The 13,843-nt window shown below is 38.8% G+C and overlaps 1 protein-coding gene and 1 pseudogene across 1 annotated transcript in view; both read left to right on the top strand.

Moving 5' to 3' along the window:
* The window catches only part of LOC134730684 (rasGAP-activating-like protein 1), a 40,856-nt gene that overhangs the window by 5,561 nt on the left and 21,452 nt on the right, over window positions 1–13,843 (top strand). The window contains exons 4-6 of the mRNA XM_063605816.1: window positions 338–469; window positions 772–866; window positions 6,908–6,957. Of these exons, the coding sequence (XP_063461886.1) occupies window positions 404–469; window positions 772–866; window positions 6,908–6,957 (211 nt within the window). The 5' untranslated portion in view covers window positions 338–403. The remainder of the gene's footprint in view (window positions 1–337; window positions 470–771; window positions 867–6,907; window positions 6,958–13,843) is intronic.
* On the top strand, window positions 873–6,772 carry LOC129398233 (nucleoporin NUP35-like; annotated as a pseudogene).

The raw sequence follows: 13,843 nt of genomic DNA, 5'->3' as shown, positions 1-13,843 counted from the left end.
TAGTTAAGGAATCTCCGCTGTTTTCCATAGTGGTTGTACTAGTTCACATTCCCACCAGCAGTGTAGAGGTATTCCCTGTTCACCACATCCTCATAGTCAGTACTGTTTTGCTGTGTGGCCTCGGATACATCTTTTCCCCACCCTGGGCCTCAGTTCTCCCCATCTGAGAAATGGGTGGGAGCTTGGACAGGACATTTTAACCTCTGCTGTGGCAGAACCTCCAAGGCGAGGAGGCTGTGGGGAACCCAGGGGAGGTGTCTAGGGCAGCTCTGCCTTTTGCCCAGCCTGGGGAGTCCAGTGGCATCAGCCTAAGCCCCTCCCACCCTCCTCTGGGCAGATCGTGAAGAAGTCATGCTACCCACGCTGGAATGAGACGTTTGAATTTGAGCTGCAGGAGGGGGCCATGGAGGCGCTGTGCGTGGAGGCCTGGGACTGGGACCTTGTCAGCCGAAACGACTTCCTGGGCAAAGTGAGCACCACCGCCCCGCTCCCCCTCCTCCCCCGGCAGGCTGCACCTGCTGTCCCCCAGCACCTGGCTCCATTGCAGCCGTCCCATCCTCAGGGACCTCCCTCCGGCTTCCCCAAAGAGAGACACTCAGGAAGCCTGGGACTACCCCCCCACCTCCACCGTCTGCCAGAACCAGCAACTTCCCCCCACCACCACTGGCACTCAGGGACCCTTGGAAGGCGCCCCTCCCCACTAAGAACAGTAGTTGGCAAGGAGGAGACCCAGGTCTCCCAGCTCCAGGAAAACTGCCACTATGTCCCCAGGTGGTGATCGATGTCCAGAGACTGCGGGTGGCGCAGCAGGAGGAGGGCTGGTTCCGGCTGCAGCCCGACCAGTCCAAGAGCCGGCGGCATGACGAGTAAGTGCATGGAGCTGGGCAGCCGGCCTCAAGGGGTGGGGTGGGGGCTGACATTTGGGAATTGGCTACAGGCAGGCAGGGCAGGGCAGGGGGGCTGCTCAGGGGTGAGAGGTCAGGAGACACAGCTCCAGGGTCCCCTCAGCCCCTGCCCACCTAGCCAGCATCCTTCTCATCCCGGCTGGGCTCCACCTCCCCTTTATTTATTATTTATTTATTTATTTATTTTGAGATGGAGTCTCACTCTGTCCCCAGGCTGGAGTGCAATGGTGTGATCTCGACTCACTGCAGGCTCCGCCTCCCGGGTTCACGCCATTCTCCTGCCTCAGCCTCCCAAGTAGCTGGGACTACAGGCACCCGCCACCGCGCCTGGCTAATTTTTTGCATTTTTAGTAGAGACAGGGTTTCACCATGTTAGCCAGGATGGTCTCGATCTCCTGACCTTGTGATCCACCCGCCTCGGCCTCCCCAAGTACTGGGATTACAGGCATGAGCCACCGCGCCCGGCCCCTCCCCTTTATTTTTCCCCACAGTTCTGCATTCAGCTCAGCTCTGTCTTCTGTCTTTTTTTTTTGAGATGGAGTCTTGCTCTGTCACCCAGGCTGGAGTGCAGCGGCACAATCTTGGCTCACTGCAACCTCCACGTCCTGGGTTCCAGTGATTCTCCTGCCTCAACCTCCTGATTAGCTGGGATTACAACTGTGTGCCACCATGCTCGGCTAATTTTTGTATTTTTAGTAGAGACAGGGTTTCACCATGTTGGCCAAGTTGGTCTCGAACACCTGACCTCAAGTGATCCACCCGCCTCAGCCTGCCAAAGTGCTAGGATTACAGGCATGGGCCACCGCATCCGGCCAGGTCTGTCTTCTTAGCTCACAGGTTGTACAGGTCTCCTGCTTTCTGCCTCTGGAAGTTTCTGAAACAAGTACTCAGACATTTTCCCTTTGAAAATTTCCCTGCAGACCTCAGACCAGGGTTCAGTCTCCAAGGTCAGTGTCCCTGAGCCATAGCTCCAACTCCCTATGCCAGATTCTCCAGGAATAGGGTTGTGAGATAAGATAGGACACCGTTGGCCAGGAGCGGTGGCTCATGCCTGTAATCCCAGCTCTTTGGGAGGCCAAGGTGGGAGGATCACTTGGGGCAAGGAGTTTGAGACCAGCCTGGGCAAGAAAGTGAGACTCCGTCTCTACAAAGAAATAAAAATTAGGCCAGGCGCGGTGGCTCACGCCTGTAATCTCAGCACTTTGGGAGGTCGAGGTGGGCGGATCACCTGAGGTCAGGAGTTTGAGACCAGCCTGGCCAGATGGCGGGCGCCTGTAATCCCAGCTACTCGGGAGGCTGAGGCAGGCAGAATTGCTTGAACCCCGGAGGCAGAGGTTGTAGTGAGCCAAGATTGCGCCATTGCACTCTAGCCTGGGTGACAAAGCTAGACTCTGTCTCAAAAAAAAAAAGAACACCCAGTTAAAACTTAATTTCAGATAAACAGTGAATTTTTTTTTTTTTTTTTTTTTTTTTTTTTGAGCAGAATCTCACTGTGTCACCTAGGCTGGATGGAGTGCAGTGGCACGGTCTTGGCTCACTGCAACCTCCGCCTCCCAGGTTCAAGCAATTCTCATGCCTCAGCCTCCCGAGTAGCTGGGATTACAGGCATGCACCTGTACCACCAGTGCAGTGGTGATCATAGCTCACTGTAGCCTCCATCTCCTGGGTGCAAGCAATCCTCCCACCTCAACGTTCCAGGTAGCTAGGACCACCTCACCTGGCTAATTTTTTGTAGTTTTAGTAGAGATGGGGTTTCACCGTGATGGCCGGGCTTGATGTTGAACTCCTGACCTGTGCCCGGCTGTGAATACTTTTTTAGTATAAGAATAACCGCTGGGCATGGTGACTCACACCTGTAATCCCAACACTTTGGGAGTTTGAGGCAGGTGGATCACTTGAGGTCAAGAGTTCGAGACCAGCCTGACCAACATGGAGAAACCCCATCTCTACTGAAAATACAAAATTAGCCGGCGTGGTGGGGCATGCCTGTAATCCCAGCTACTTGGGGGGCGGAGGCAGAAGAATCGCTTGAACCTGAGAGGCGGAGGTTGCAGTGAGCCGAGATGGTGCCATTGCACTCCACCCTGGGTGATAAGAGCGAAACTCTGTCTCAAAAAAAAAAAAAAAAAAAAGTATTCTTACACTAGGGCTCTTTAGTGAACAAGTATACAGTTTTTAATCATCATAGAATCTCAGACTAACCCAACAAAACCAAAATTCTAAAGGAAATTAATATATACCATGAAATTGTGAAGACTGTGATAAAAATTCATCTGTAAGAATTATGGGGCTGAATAAGCAGAAATTAATAAACCTATTAAAGTTCATCATTTGATGCTGTGTTTGCTTTTTGGAAAAGCAAACAATTACAATGAATAATTAAAATATTTGTAAATTCTTAAAAATAATTCTCACTCAATATGTTTTATTGTAAATTTCTGCCAGATCTACTCTATCAGTATAACTCTATTAGTAACTTTCTAGAAAATACAAATAAACCTAGAGATTTTGTTTCAATGGAATATGCAATGTAACATATTACGTGACTCAAGGCTGAACATCATCCTGTCAGAAACTATTTATTCCAAAATAGGATTAAGGATAGAATACAGACATAAGGATAGAAAGCAGACACACATAAACATATGTGTGTTTGTGCATGTATATACACATACAAATATATGATATATATCAAATATCAATATATAAGCAAGAAAACTAAATTAGAGGCAGAACATGTAGAGTCTCCACTAGCTTTGCCAAAATCCAGTTTCAGAGGGCAACTCAATACTGGTCACCCAGCAGAGGTTTCAGTGATGTCAAATCATGACTGCTTCCTCTATTTTCTAAGCATATAAATATTGTCAGTATTATCACAACCACTTACCACTGAATTCAGTGCTTTGTGTCAGGAACAAAAAGGTTGTATCTGGTACAATGCGACATGGTATACCCGTGGCAGGTGGGCTGCTCTTTCCCGAAGTATTCAATCAGCAAATATCAATTCCCAGAAGATTATAAGGTAAAGCAAATAATAATAGGGGCATAATTTTTTGGCAATTGAACAAATGAGGAGACAATTAAAATTGCAGCAGCCTTCTTTGTAGAATTTAACAAAGGAATTTTAAAATTTATATGAAAACACAAAAAAACCTAATATAGTTAAAGCAATTTTTTCAAGAAAAGAACAAAGTAGAGAAGGTCTTACTATACATGATTTCAAGACATATTCTAAAAGTACAGTAATCAAGACTATGGACCTTGAGCAAAGTAACATATAGATCAATGGAACAATGCCTTCTAGGCAATCTAAGAAATGTGGTATCAACTGGATACCCATATGGAAAAATAAATGAGTGGCAACTCTTATCATACATTGCACATAAAAATATACCCAAAGTGAATCATAGACCTAAATATAAAATCAAAAGCTATAATATTCCTGGAGGAAAAAAATAAGAGAAAATCTTTGCAACCTCCTGGTGATCAAAGTTTTCTTACATAGGAAACAACAGCAATGAACCATAAATTAAAAAAAAAATACAAATTGGACTTATTTAAAATTTAAAACATATTATTCTAAAGATAGAGTGGAGGAATGAAATGGCAAGCTATAACCTAAGAGAAAATATTCAAAACACATAAATTAGAAAAAGATATAAGAATGTTTACAACTCTCAAGGTCCCAGGATTAGTGTAGTTCCTGCCACAATGGCAGCCTTTGCTATGAAACCATACGTGCCCACGCTGGGATCTGAACCAGTGACGGTGAGTTCATCCATCCACATCTCCAAAGCCAGGAGATAATGTCCAGTTCTTACCTGTCTTTTTAATGATGGATTTTCCAGTGAGTCTATAAGTTCAATCAATTAGTGGTCCTAGTAGGAGTAATGGAAATGAGATCATGTTTACTTGCAGGTGGCTCACCACGGCCATAGTCAGTTACACCAGCTCATAAAGATAAAAGTGGAGCTCCACCAGTTAGAAGTATATATAAAATGACATTTTTAGACCAGGGCTTGGATCAACACTTTTAGTTTCAAGAAGAGAGTCAAACATTTTCTTAATGCAGAGTCCTCTTGTTGGAGTTAAGACAACTACTCCTGCAACTGGACAAAGTATGTTTAGTCTAGCACATATCAGTCAGCCATGAAAGACAGCATTATCTCCCGCCCACTTGGATCCTTTTATACTCAAGGAGATCCTCTGACTTCAGAAGATCACCTCAATGACACTTGGGTGATTGTGTTTGGGTTTCCTCAAGCACCTGCTTTTTACATATTATAATTTGCATGCTATGGGAATATCTTAAAATACGTTATGTCTAACACACAGGAAATTGCATATTTGTTATTAATCTAAACTGTAGGCCTAGAAAGCCTTAAGCAAAGACAGGAGAATTTTTAGAGAATTCATCATGATTGGTGCACAACCATGTTTTGATGCAAGTGTTACAGAAAACAGTGACAGATGTGCTTTATCATCTCCATCTTCAGCCTTTACATCACCAATCAAAACCTTAGATAAACCAAAACAACCTGGAAATACTTCTAGAATTTCTACCCTGAGACCTCTTGCTACAGCATACAGAGCTTCTATCATTTCTAACAGAGAAACACCTAAAAACAATGAAAGTCTTTTATCCAAAGCAATATGTGTTGGCTGCTAGCATAAGACATAAGAACTCCACGACCAAAGAGAAGGTTGCTACGCTAATAACAGAGTTAGCAGAGTACTGCTCATTTCCATCACTTAGTTATATAACCACTACTGCAGTATTGAATAGCTATTACATACTTCTTTTAGAAAGAAGGCTTTTTCTTTAAGGACATAGCCTGTTGTCACTTTAAAGGATGCTTGGAATACACTTTAAAGGATGCTTGGAATACATTTTAAAGAAAACTAAAAATCCCTGTAAATAGGTTTTGTGCTGTCTGTGATCATGCATGCTTATTTAAGCACAAAAAACACAGCATGATTACTGTAATTAAATAATTGAATTTGTGGTAAGGCTTCGTAGTCTTCATGAGAAGGTAGGTGAATTTCATAAATTACAGCTGCTTCTACACAAAGATTATTATTAGCAATTTGAATTATGGTCTTTTAATTTAGATAGTATTTCACATTTTAATTATCTTTGTTTATATATGTCCTTTCATGGATTGTCATCTTGGTGTATTATAAAACCAATACATTATTTTTAAAAACTTACTACTAAAGTTTCTTGATAAAAACAAACGGTCACATTGTCAATGGTAAAATGCTTACAACTCAATAATAGAACAATAAATAATTCAGCATTTTTTTAAATGAGCAAAAGAGTTTAATAGTTATCTTGAAAGAGAAAGTACACAGATGACCTATAGAAATGGTATAAAACATGACTAGTGTTTGGGGATGCAAATTCATCACAACCCATGCAGAAGAATGGGCAAAATAACAATTAAAAAAATTAGAACAGAAGCAGAAAAGATGTGGGGCAACTGGGACTTTCCTGCATAGCCGGTGGGAATATAAAATGGTATAATCACTTTGGAAAAGAGTTGGAAAGTTTATTGTAAACTTAAATATATACTTATCAGACACTTGAGATATTCCTTTCCTAGGTATTTACCGGGGAGAAACCAAAATGTGTGACTGCACAAAGACCAGGTCACAAATATTCATAACGACTTGATTTGAAATAGACAAAAACTCTAAACAACTCAAATGTCCAGCACATGATGAGTTACCATATTGTGATATATCCATTTAATAACACACTACTTAGCAATGGAAACAAACTATTAATTCATGCTATAACATGGTTGGATCTCAAAATGATTATGCTAAGTGGACAAAGCCAGGCCAAAAATCAAAAGCAAAAAGGGGGAAAATAAACACATCTTATAAATCCATTCATATAAGATTCTAGGGAATCAATATCTTAGTCCATTTACACTGCTATAACAAAATACCATAAACTAGGTGGCTTATAAACAATAGAAATTTATTTCTCACAGCTCTACAGGCTGGATGTCCAAGATCAAGTTTCCAGCAGATTCAATGTCTGGTGAGCTGTTTGCTGATTTATATATAGCACCTGCTTGCTGTGTTCTCACATGGTAGAATGAGCCAATTAGCTCCCTTCACACTTATTACATTCATGAGGTCTCTGCCTCCATGACCCAATCACCTCCCAAAAGGACCCACCTCCTAATACCATCACTTAGGGCTTAAGATTTTAACACGTGAATTTTGGGGGGACACAAACATTCAGACCATGGCAATAAACTAGTTTATAGTGACAAAAAGCAGAACAAATATATGGGCACATGAGGGATAGATTAGAAATGGGTCCAAAGAAACTTTCAGAGAAATTGAAATATTTGTTATCCTGACAGTGGTTATCATGTCCCAGGTGTGCATGCATATGCCAAAAGTTATCACATTGTATACTTTAAATATGTGAAGTTTAGTGGACTTCAGTTATACTTCCATGAAGTCAAAAACGGCAAAAAAAAGAAAAAGCTTTTCAGTTAAAATTAGATACACTTTAGGGTAGGTATTTATAATTGAAAAAGACATGTCTATTGTAAGTGGCCAAAAGCTTATGTATTTTATGTCATTTTACCTATAACTGATATCTGATAGCCACTAATAAAGTTTGCCACTTGTTGAATAATTGTATGCTTATTCAGATTTTTTAAGGGATCAGGGAAATAACTTTTACCATTTTTAGGAAATTTTAATTAATTTATCTAAATTTAAACCTATTTAAATAACAGATTTTCTAGTAAGAAATTATTAGATTTGTAGTGATAAAGGAATGACACAAATTTGTCTATTCCTGTGGATTTTAATTTTATCTATTTTTGAAACAATTTTTCAAAATTGTCATTGAATATACTAAAAATCACTGAATTATATACTTTAAGTGAAAAGCAAAACTTATTTGTCAATACATGTTTACCTAAATGAGAAAATTGGGAAAGTATTTTGGAAAGGGAGACTGGGTAAAATTTTAAGGACCTCGAATATCAATCACACTTTGGTTTAACATGCAATTCATGTTTTATCGTGGATGGTTTGGAACAGGGCAATAGCTTATCAAGCTATGCCTTGAGAAGTTTGTTCTAGGCAGTGGCATATGAAGTGGTTTGAACTTAGGAGAGAAGGAAATCCTGTTACAATTTAATTGAAATAAATTGAATGGAAAATTACAGAGGCTTAAACTAATTAAAACTAGCAGTACTAATAACTTATTTTTAAAGTGAGTGGGTGGATAATAACAGAGTTTAAGACTTTGCCACTTGTTGGTGGTAGGGAGTAATGAGAAGTGAGAAATCAAAAAGAACTCTAACATTTGTTTCAGTGTCAGGATGAATAGAGTTTCCAATAAAGGAGAGAATGCAGTAATTCAGTATCCAATAATGGTTGAAGGGGTTGTCTTGAGCACCCTTTTTTGTTTGATTTGGAGGTACATGTGCAGTTTTGTTACATGGGTATACTGGCTTGGGGTATGGATGGTCTCATCACCCAGGGAGTGAGCATAGTACCCAGTAGGTAGTTCTTCAGCCCTTTCTCTACCCCTCTCTCCCCACTCTAGTAGTCTCAGTGTCTATTGTTCCCATCTTTATGTCCATGTGTATTCAATGTTTAGCTCTCATTTATAAGTGAGAACATAAGGTATTCAGGCTTCTGTTCCTGCAATAATTTGCTTAGGATAATAATAGCCTTTAGCTGCATCCATGTTACTGCAAAGCACATGATTTTGTAGTTTTTCCTGGCTGCATAGTATTCCATGGCATACATGTACCACATTTTTTAAAGCCAGAGTGTTCTCCTCGCCCCAATCTTGAGGATTCTAATGTTCAAGTTTAGGCAGGTGATTTAGTTAGATAGTACAACTGACCATAGGGAAAACAAATCCAAATCTTCCTGTAGAGACCCTAGGTAACAGTTTTCATTTTATAGCTGCCTAGTGTTTGAACTCCCTTGTCTATAGTTAGAGAGTAGAACATTGCTTTTGTTTTATATAAAAGATCAGGTACGTGTTCCCCCAGACTCCTTGACCGTAGACCTCAGAGACTTGTCTTAAACTTGGACAATCAGATGTTCCCTCTCAGGGCATGAGTCTGAGGTGGCTGACACAGAGAAGAGAGAAGAGAAAAGGCCTCATGTCACCACCAACACTCAATATCTTTGCCCACTGGTGGCAGAGGCAGCATGTATTCAGGTGTAACAGGACCGTTGGCAGCATGGAAATCTGACTGGTCTTGTGGCCAGAGCTAGATATGCCTTATTATGAATGACCTTCCTTGGTCCCTGATTGACTTTAATAAAAACAGCTTCATTGAGACATAATTCACACAACACAAAATTCACGCATTTAAAATTTATAATTTAGTAGCTTTTAGTATATTAACAGAGTTTGCAACCATCACTATGATCTAATTTTAGAACACTTTCATCATCCAGAAGAAACCCTGTGCCCATTAACAGTCAACCTTCACCTCCCTCCGAACAAATATTAATAATATTCTCCCTTCCATCTCTATGGATATTTCCACTTTGGACATTCATTAAAAGAAATCTTACAATGTGCAATATTTTGTGAGTGGCTTATTTCTCTTAGCATAATGTTTTCAAAGTTCCAGGTTGTTGTATGTATCAATACTTCACACCTTTTAATTGCCAAATGATTATATGGTATATTACATTTTATTTTTCCATTCATCAGCTAGCAGACATGCATGTTGTTTTCACCTTCTAGCTATTACGAATAATGTTGTTATGAACATTTGTGTGTACATTTTGATGTGGACACACATATTTTCATTTCTCTTGGCTATGTAGAAATGGAATTGCTGGGCCATACGACAACACCATGTTTAACTTTTTCTGCCCTTCTGTTTTAACAGATGATTTTCACTGATAACTCTATTAAAGTATAATTGACAAATAAAAATCGTATATATTTGTGGATTTACAATGTGCTGTTTCAGTATACACACACACACACACACACACACACACACACACTGTGAAATGATTAAATCAAGATAACTAACATACCCATCACCTCACATACTTATTATTTTTGTGTGACGACATTTAAGATCTAATCTTTCAGCAATTGTCAAGTAGACCACATATTAACTGTAGTCACTATGATGTACAATAGATCTCCAAAAGTTGTTTATCCTGTCTAAATAAAACTTTGTCCCTTTAACCAGCATTTCCCTCTACCTTTCTCCCACCCCCAGGCCTGGGCAGCCAACATTCTAATCTCTGCTTCTATGAATTCAACTTTTTTAGATTCCAGATAATAAGTGAGATTATGCAGTATTTGTCTTTCTTTGCCTAGCTTATTTCACTTAGCATAATGACCTCCAGGCTAATCTGTGTCATTGCAAATGACAAAAGTAACTTCTTTTTAAATACTGAAATGTATTCTCTTGTATCTTTACTCCACATTTTATTTATCCATTCACTCACCAACGGACAGAGTGATAACATCTTGAGGAACTGTCAAACTGTTTTCCGAAGTATTTTCACCATTTTACATTCTCGCCAGCAATCTATGATCATTCCAATTTCTCCGTATCTTTGCCAATACTTCTTATTATGTGTCTTTTTATTGTAGCCATCCTAGTGGGTATAAAAAGGTTTCTTTGTGGTTTGGCCTTACCTTTGTAAAAATTGGGTTGTCTTTTTATTGCTCAATTATAAGTTCTTTCTTGCTTAATTTTTGAACTGTTTGCATAGTCTTCCCATCTGTTCTTTGTATGATCTGATACTCTTTCATTAAATTGCTTTTCTACTTAACTGGAGCACAGTTGGTACCTGCTCCTTGCAAACAAGAACCAGAGACTAACTCTAGAGATGTAGAGGTAGAATTTATCCGAAAAAAAGTGTGTGAGAAAAATCAGGGGGATTATGCAAAATATAAAGGAATAACAAGTGAGTAGGAAGTGAGAGAATAAAGAGTAACTAGAATATTTTTAAAAACTCATTTTGATGGTGATAGAAAATAGAGAAATAGAATAATAGCTTGAAGCATTACTAAGTTTGTTTACTCAGGGGAAAATCTAAAGCAAAGATATTGGACAGGAATGTACAGGAGTAGATAATTAGTGCAGGAGATGCCTTAAGGAAGCAGGTGATAAATTACCTTTGAAAGGAGTGTATTGGTCTCTTTTTCCACTGCTATAAAGACATACTTGAGACTGCGTAATTCATAAAGGAAAGAGGTTTAATTGACTCACAGTTCTCTATAGCTGTGGAGGCCTCAGGAAACTTACAATCATGGTGGAAAGCAAACGGGAAGCAAGGCACTTCTTACATGGTGGCAGGAGTGAGAGCTAGAGAGAGAGCAGGGGAAGTGCCACACTTTTAAATCATCAGATCTCATGACAACTCACTCACTATCATGAGAGTAGCATGGGGAAACTGCTCCCATGATCCAGTCACCTCCCACCAGGTCACTCCCACTACATGTGGGGATTACAATTCAAGATAAGATTTGGATGGGGACACAGAGCCAAACTATATCAAGGAGGAATACTCTTTCTTAGAGATAAATAATAATAATAATAATAATAATAATAATAGTAACAACAACAACATAGAGACAGAAAGTAAAGAGATTCCTAGGTGCACACAGGACACTCAGAGGGCCTTCAGCAAGCAGCTGTGACATTCTCCAGAGATAGCAGTAATGCTATGCTAAGACCAAGGCTCAGAGTTCAGATGAGCATGTGAAGGAAAGTAGGAGAACAGCAGAATTAGGGACAAGGTAGTAAGTCAAAAGGAGTTAAGTGAAAAGGATTGTCTGGCAATATTATGTTCTAGCAGTAGTGAATTCAAGAATATTTCCTATTCTTCCACCTCATTTTCTGAATTCCTTTTCTTTCTTTCTTGTACCTCACTTAATAAAAATGCACCATAAGGGACTAAAAGCTTCAACAAACACTCAAACACATGGAACGTTAAATATATATGAATCATTACTCTGATTTATTCTTTTGAAGTTTTTCCTCTGTGTGCTTTCCCTTTTCTTCTTACTTCAGGGTATCCATTGCAAAATGTAAATACTATGATACAAAGTGAAGTATGTTCCTTTTTTGTGTTGAAATGTAGTTTTCTAAAAATGTTCATTCAGTCTTAAGTTTTAGAGATACACTTTTTAATCTGTCAAGTATCTCTAACTTAAACAACAAACCTAAAGTGATTTCCATGAGCAATTTACAGAGATCTTCCCTATGCTTCCTTCAAAATAGATATCTCACTTAACCCCTTAATTATTGATACATTGTTGTAGCCTTATACTGACTATTTCTTCATATTACAATGTTAGCAGAACAAAAATCTCTCATAGGTCAAGTTAATCATGTTTTCTTTTGCATAGTCTATTTGCCTACTATTTAAAAAAAAATTTGCCATTGTAAATTCACATAGAAAAGGCCTGAAATGAAATTCTTGGTTAGAAATGGGAACTCTAAAATCCTGCTTGTAACTCACCATAGAGATTCTTATACTACTGAAAAAGAGAATAAAAGACAACCCATTTTATCATCCTCTGAAACAGTAAAAGATAGGATTTCTCTGCCTGCCTTTTCAGTAGACCCTCTTTGTTCTTTTCATATTTGCTTATGCATTTGCCTTAGTATACAAAATTAAAACCATACCTACAAATAAAAATGTCATGGACAGACAAAGGCCACATGAGCTTTAAAAGATACAAATCAAAATACTTTTGAAAGTGGAAAAGTGCTCCATTTCACATTTCTGTGAAATTTGGGAGTTTACATCCTCCTGAACCCTTCAGCTGAAGTTAGCACTCCAGGGGATTTCAAATAGGTTCAAAGTTATATGGTAAAGAGAAAAAGGAAAAAGGAAAAGAAAAAGAAATGGGTGAATTTCCTTCAGTTCATTTCATTGTTTAGCATTTCAAAGGTTCCTTCTATTCTCTTGATTAAAGCTCTGGTTTCATCAGGTTTGTAGATTTGTCTGAAGCCAGGAATGCGTCCAAATTCACAGCAAGCATTTATGTACCCCAAATTAAATCAAGAAGCTTAATTAAGAAGTCTCCTTTCAATTGAGAAACAACCTACAGTCTATTCAAATGCAGATATAATCTAGATATAACCAATCACATTTTAGTTGGTATGTGGAGATAAGGAGCCACCTGAGGGCTGAGAATGTGTGGACCTGGCAGTTTTCATTCCAGCTCTTCAATTAGCTAGTTCTTTGACTTTCAGTAATCATTTTACCTCTCTGGATCTTAATGTCATCTGCTGTACAATAAGATACAAAGTGGAATTGGATGTTTTTCCTATTTCTAAAATTCTATTCATCTACTCTGAAAATATGTTTTAATATATACTTCTTTGGGATACTTAGGTGAAATATAGCATTTACTGTGTTTAATGTTTGCACCTAGCAAACATTAAACCCACAGAATGATAGGGTTTACTGCTGATTATGTGCATATGATGATTGTAGGAATATGCATATGTACACATATAAAGAACATTTCCTATTTGTAGAATTACACAGATTAATTACATCATAATCTAGCCATTTTATCAGAATATGTTAATGTTTCATAATTGATATCCTGAGAGTTAACAAAAGTTAAAGTTGCCAATGTTTTTTATACGAAAAAATTAAAATTTTCACTTTGTAAGTTTATGATACATCAGTTATGCTTAAAAGTATTCCCTTTTGCTTGCTACTATGCCATTTTTCCAATAAGCACTGCAAAACTCCTTAGTTTTTTTTAATACTCCATTCGCTCACTGCAACATATTCAGTTAATATCTCTCTGGCCTTTAATATTGTGACTTGGGAATTATTTCTGTTTTTCATTAGTTTTCCTTTTGTTCATTGGAACAATAATTTTAGATATATAAAAAGAAGTTAATATTGGTAAGTGATATATACTATGAAGG

Source organism: Pan paniscus, chromosome 6, assembly GCF_029289425.2.
Source record: "Pan paniscus chromosome 6, NHGRI_mPanPan1-v2.0_pri, whole genome shotgun sequence".
NCBI lineage: Eukaryota > Metazoa > Chordata > Mammalia > Primates > Hominidae > Pan > Pan paniscus.
The sequence above is the reverse complement of the archived record's forward strand: the minus strand, read 5'-3'. Positions and strand labels throughout refer to the sequence as shown.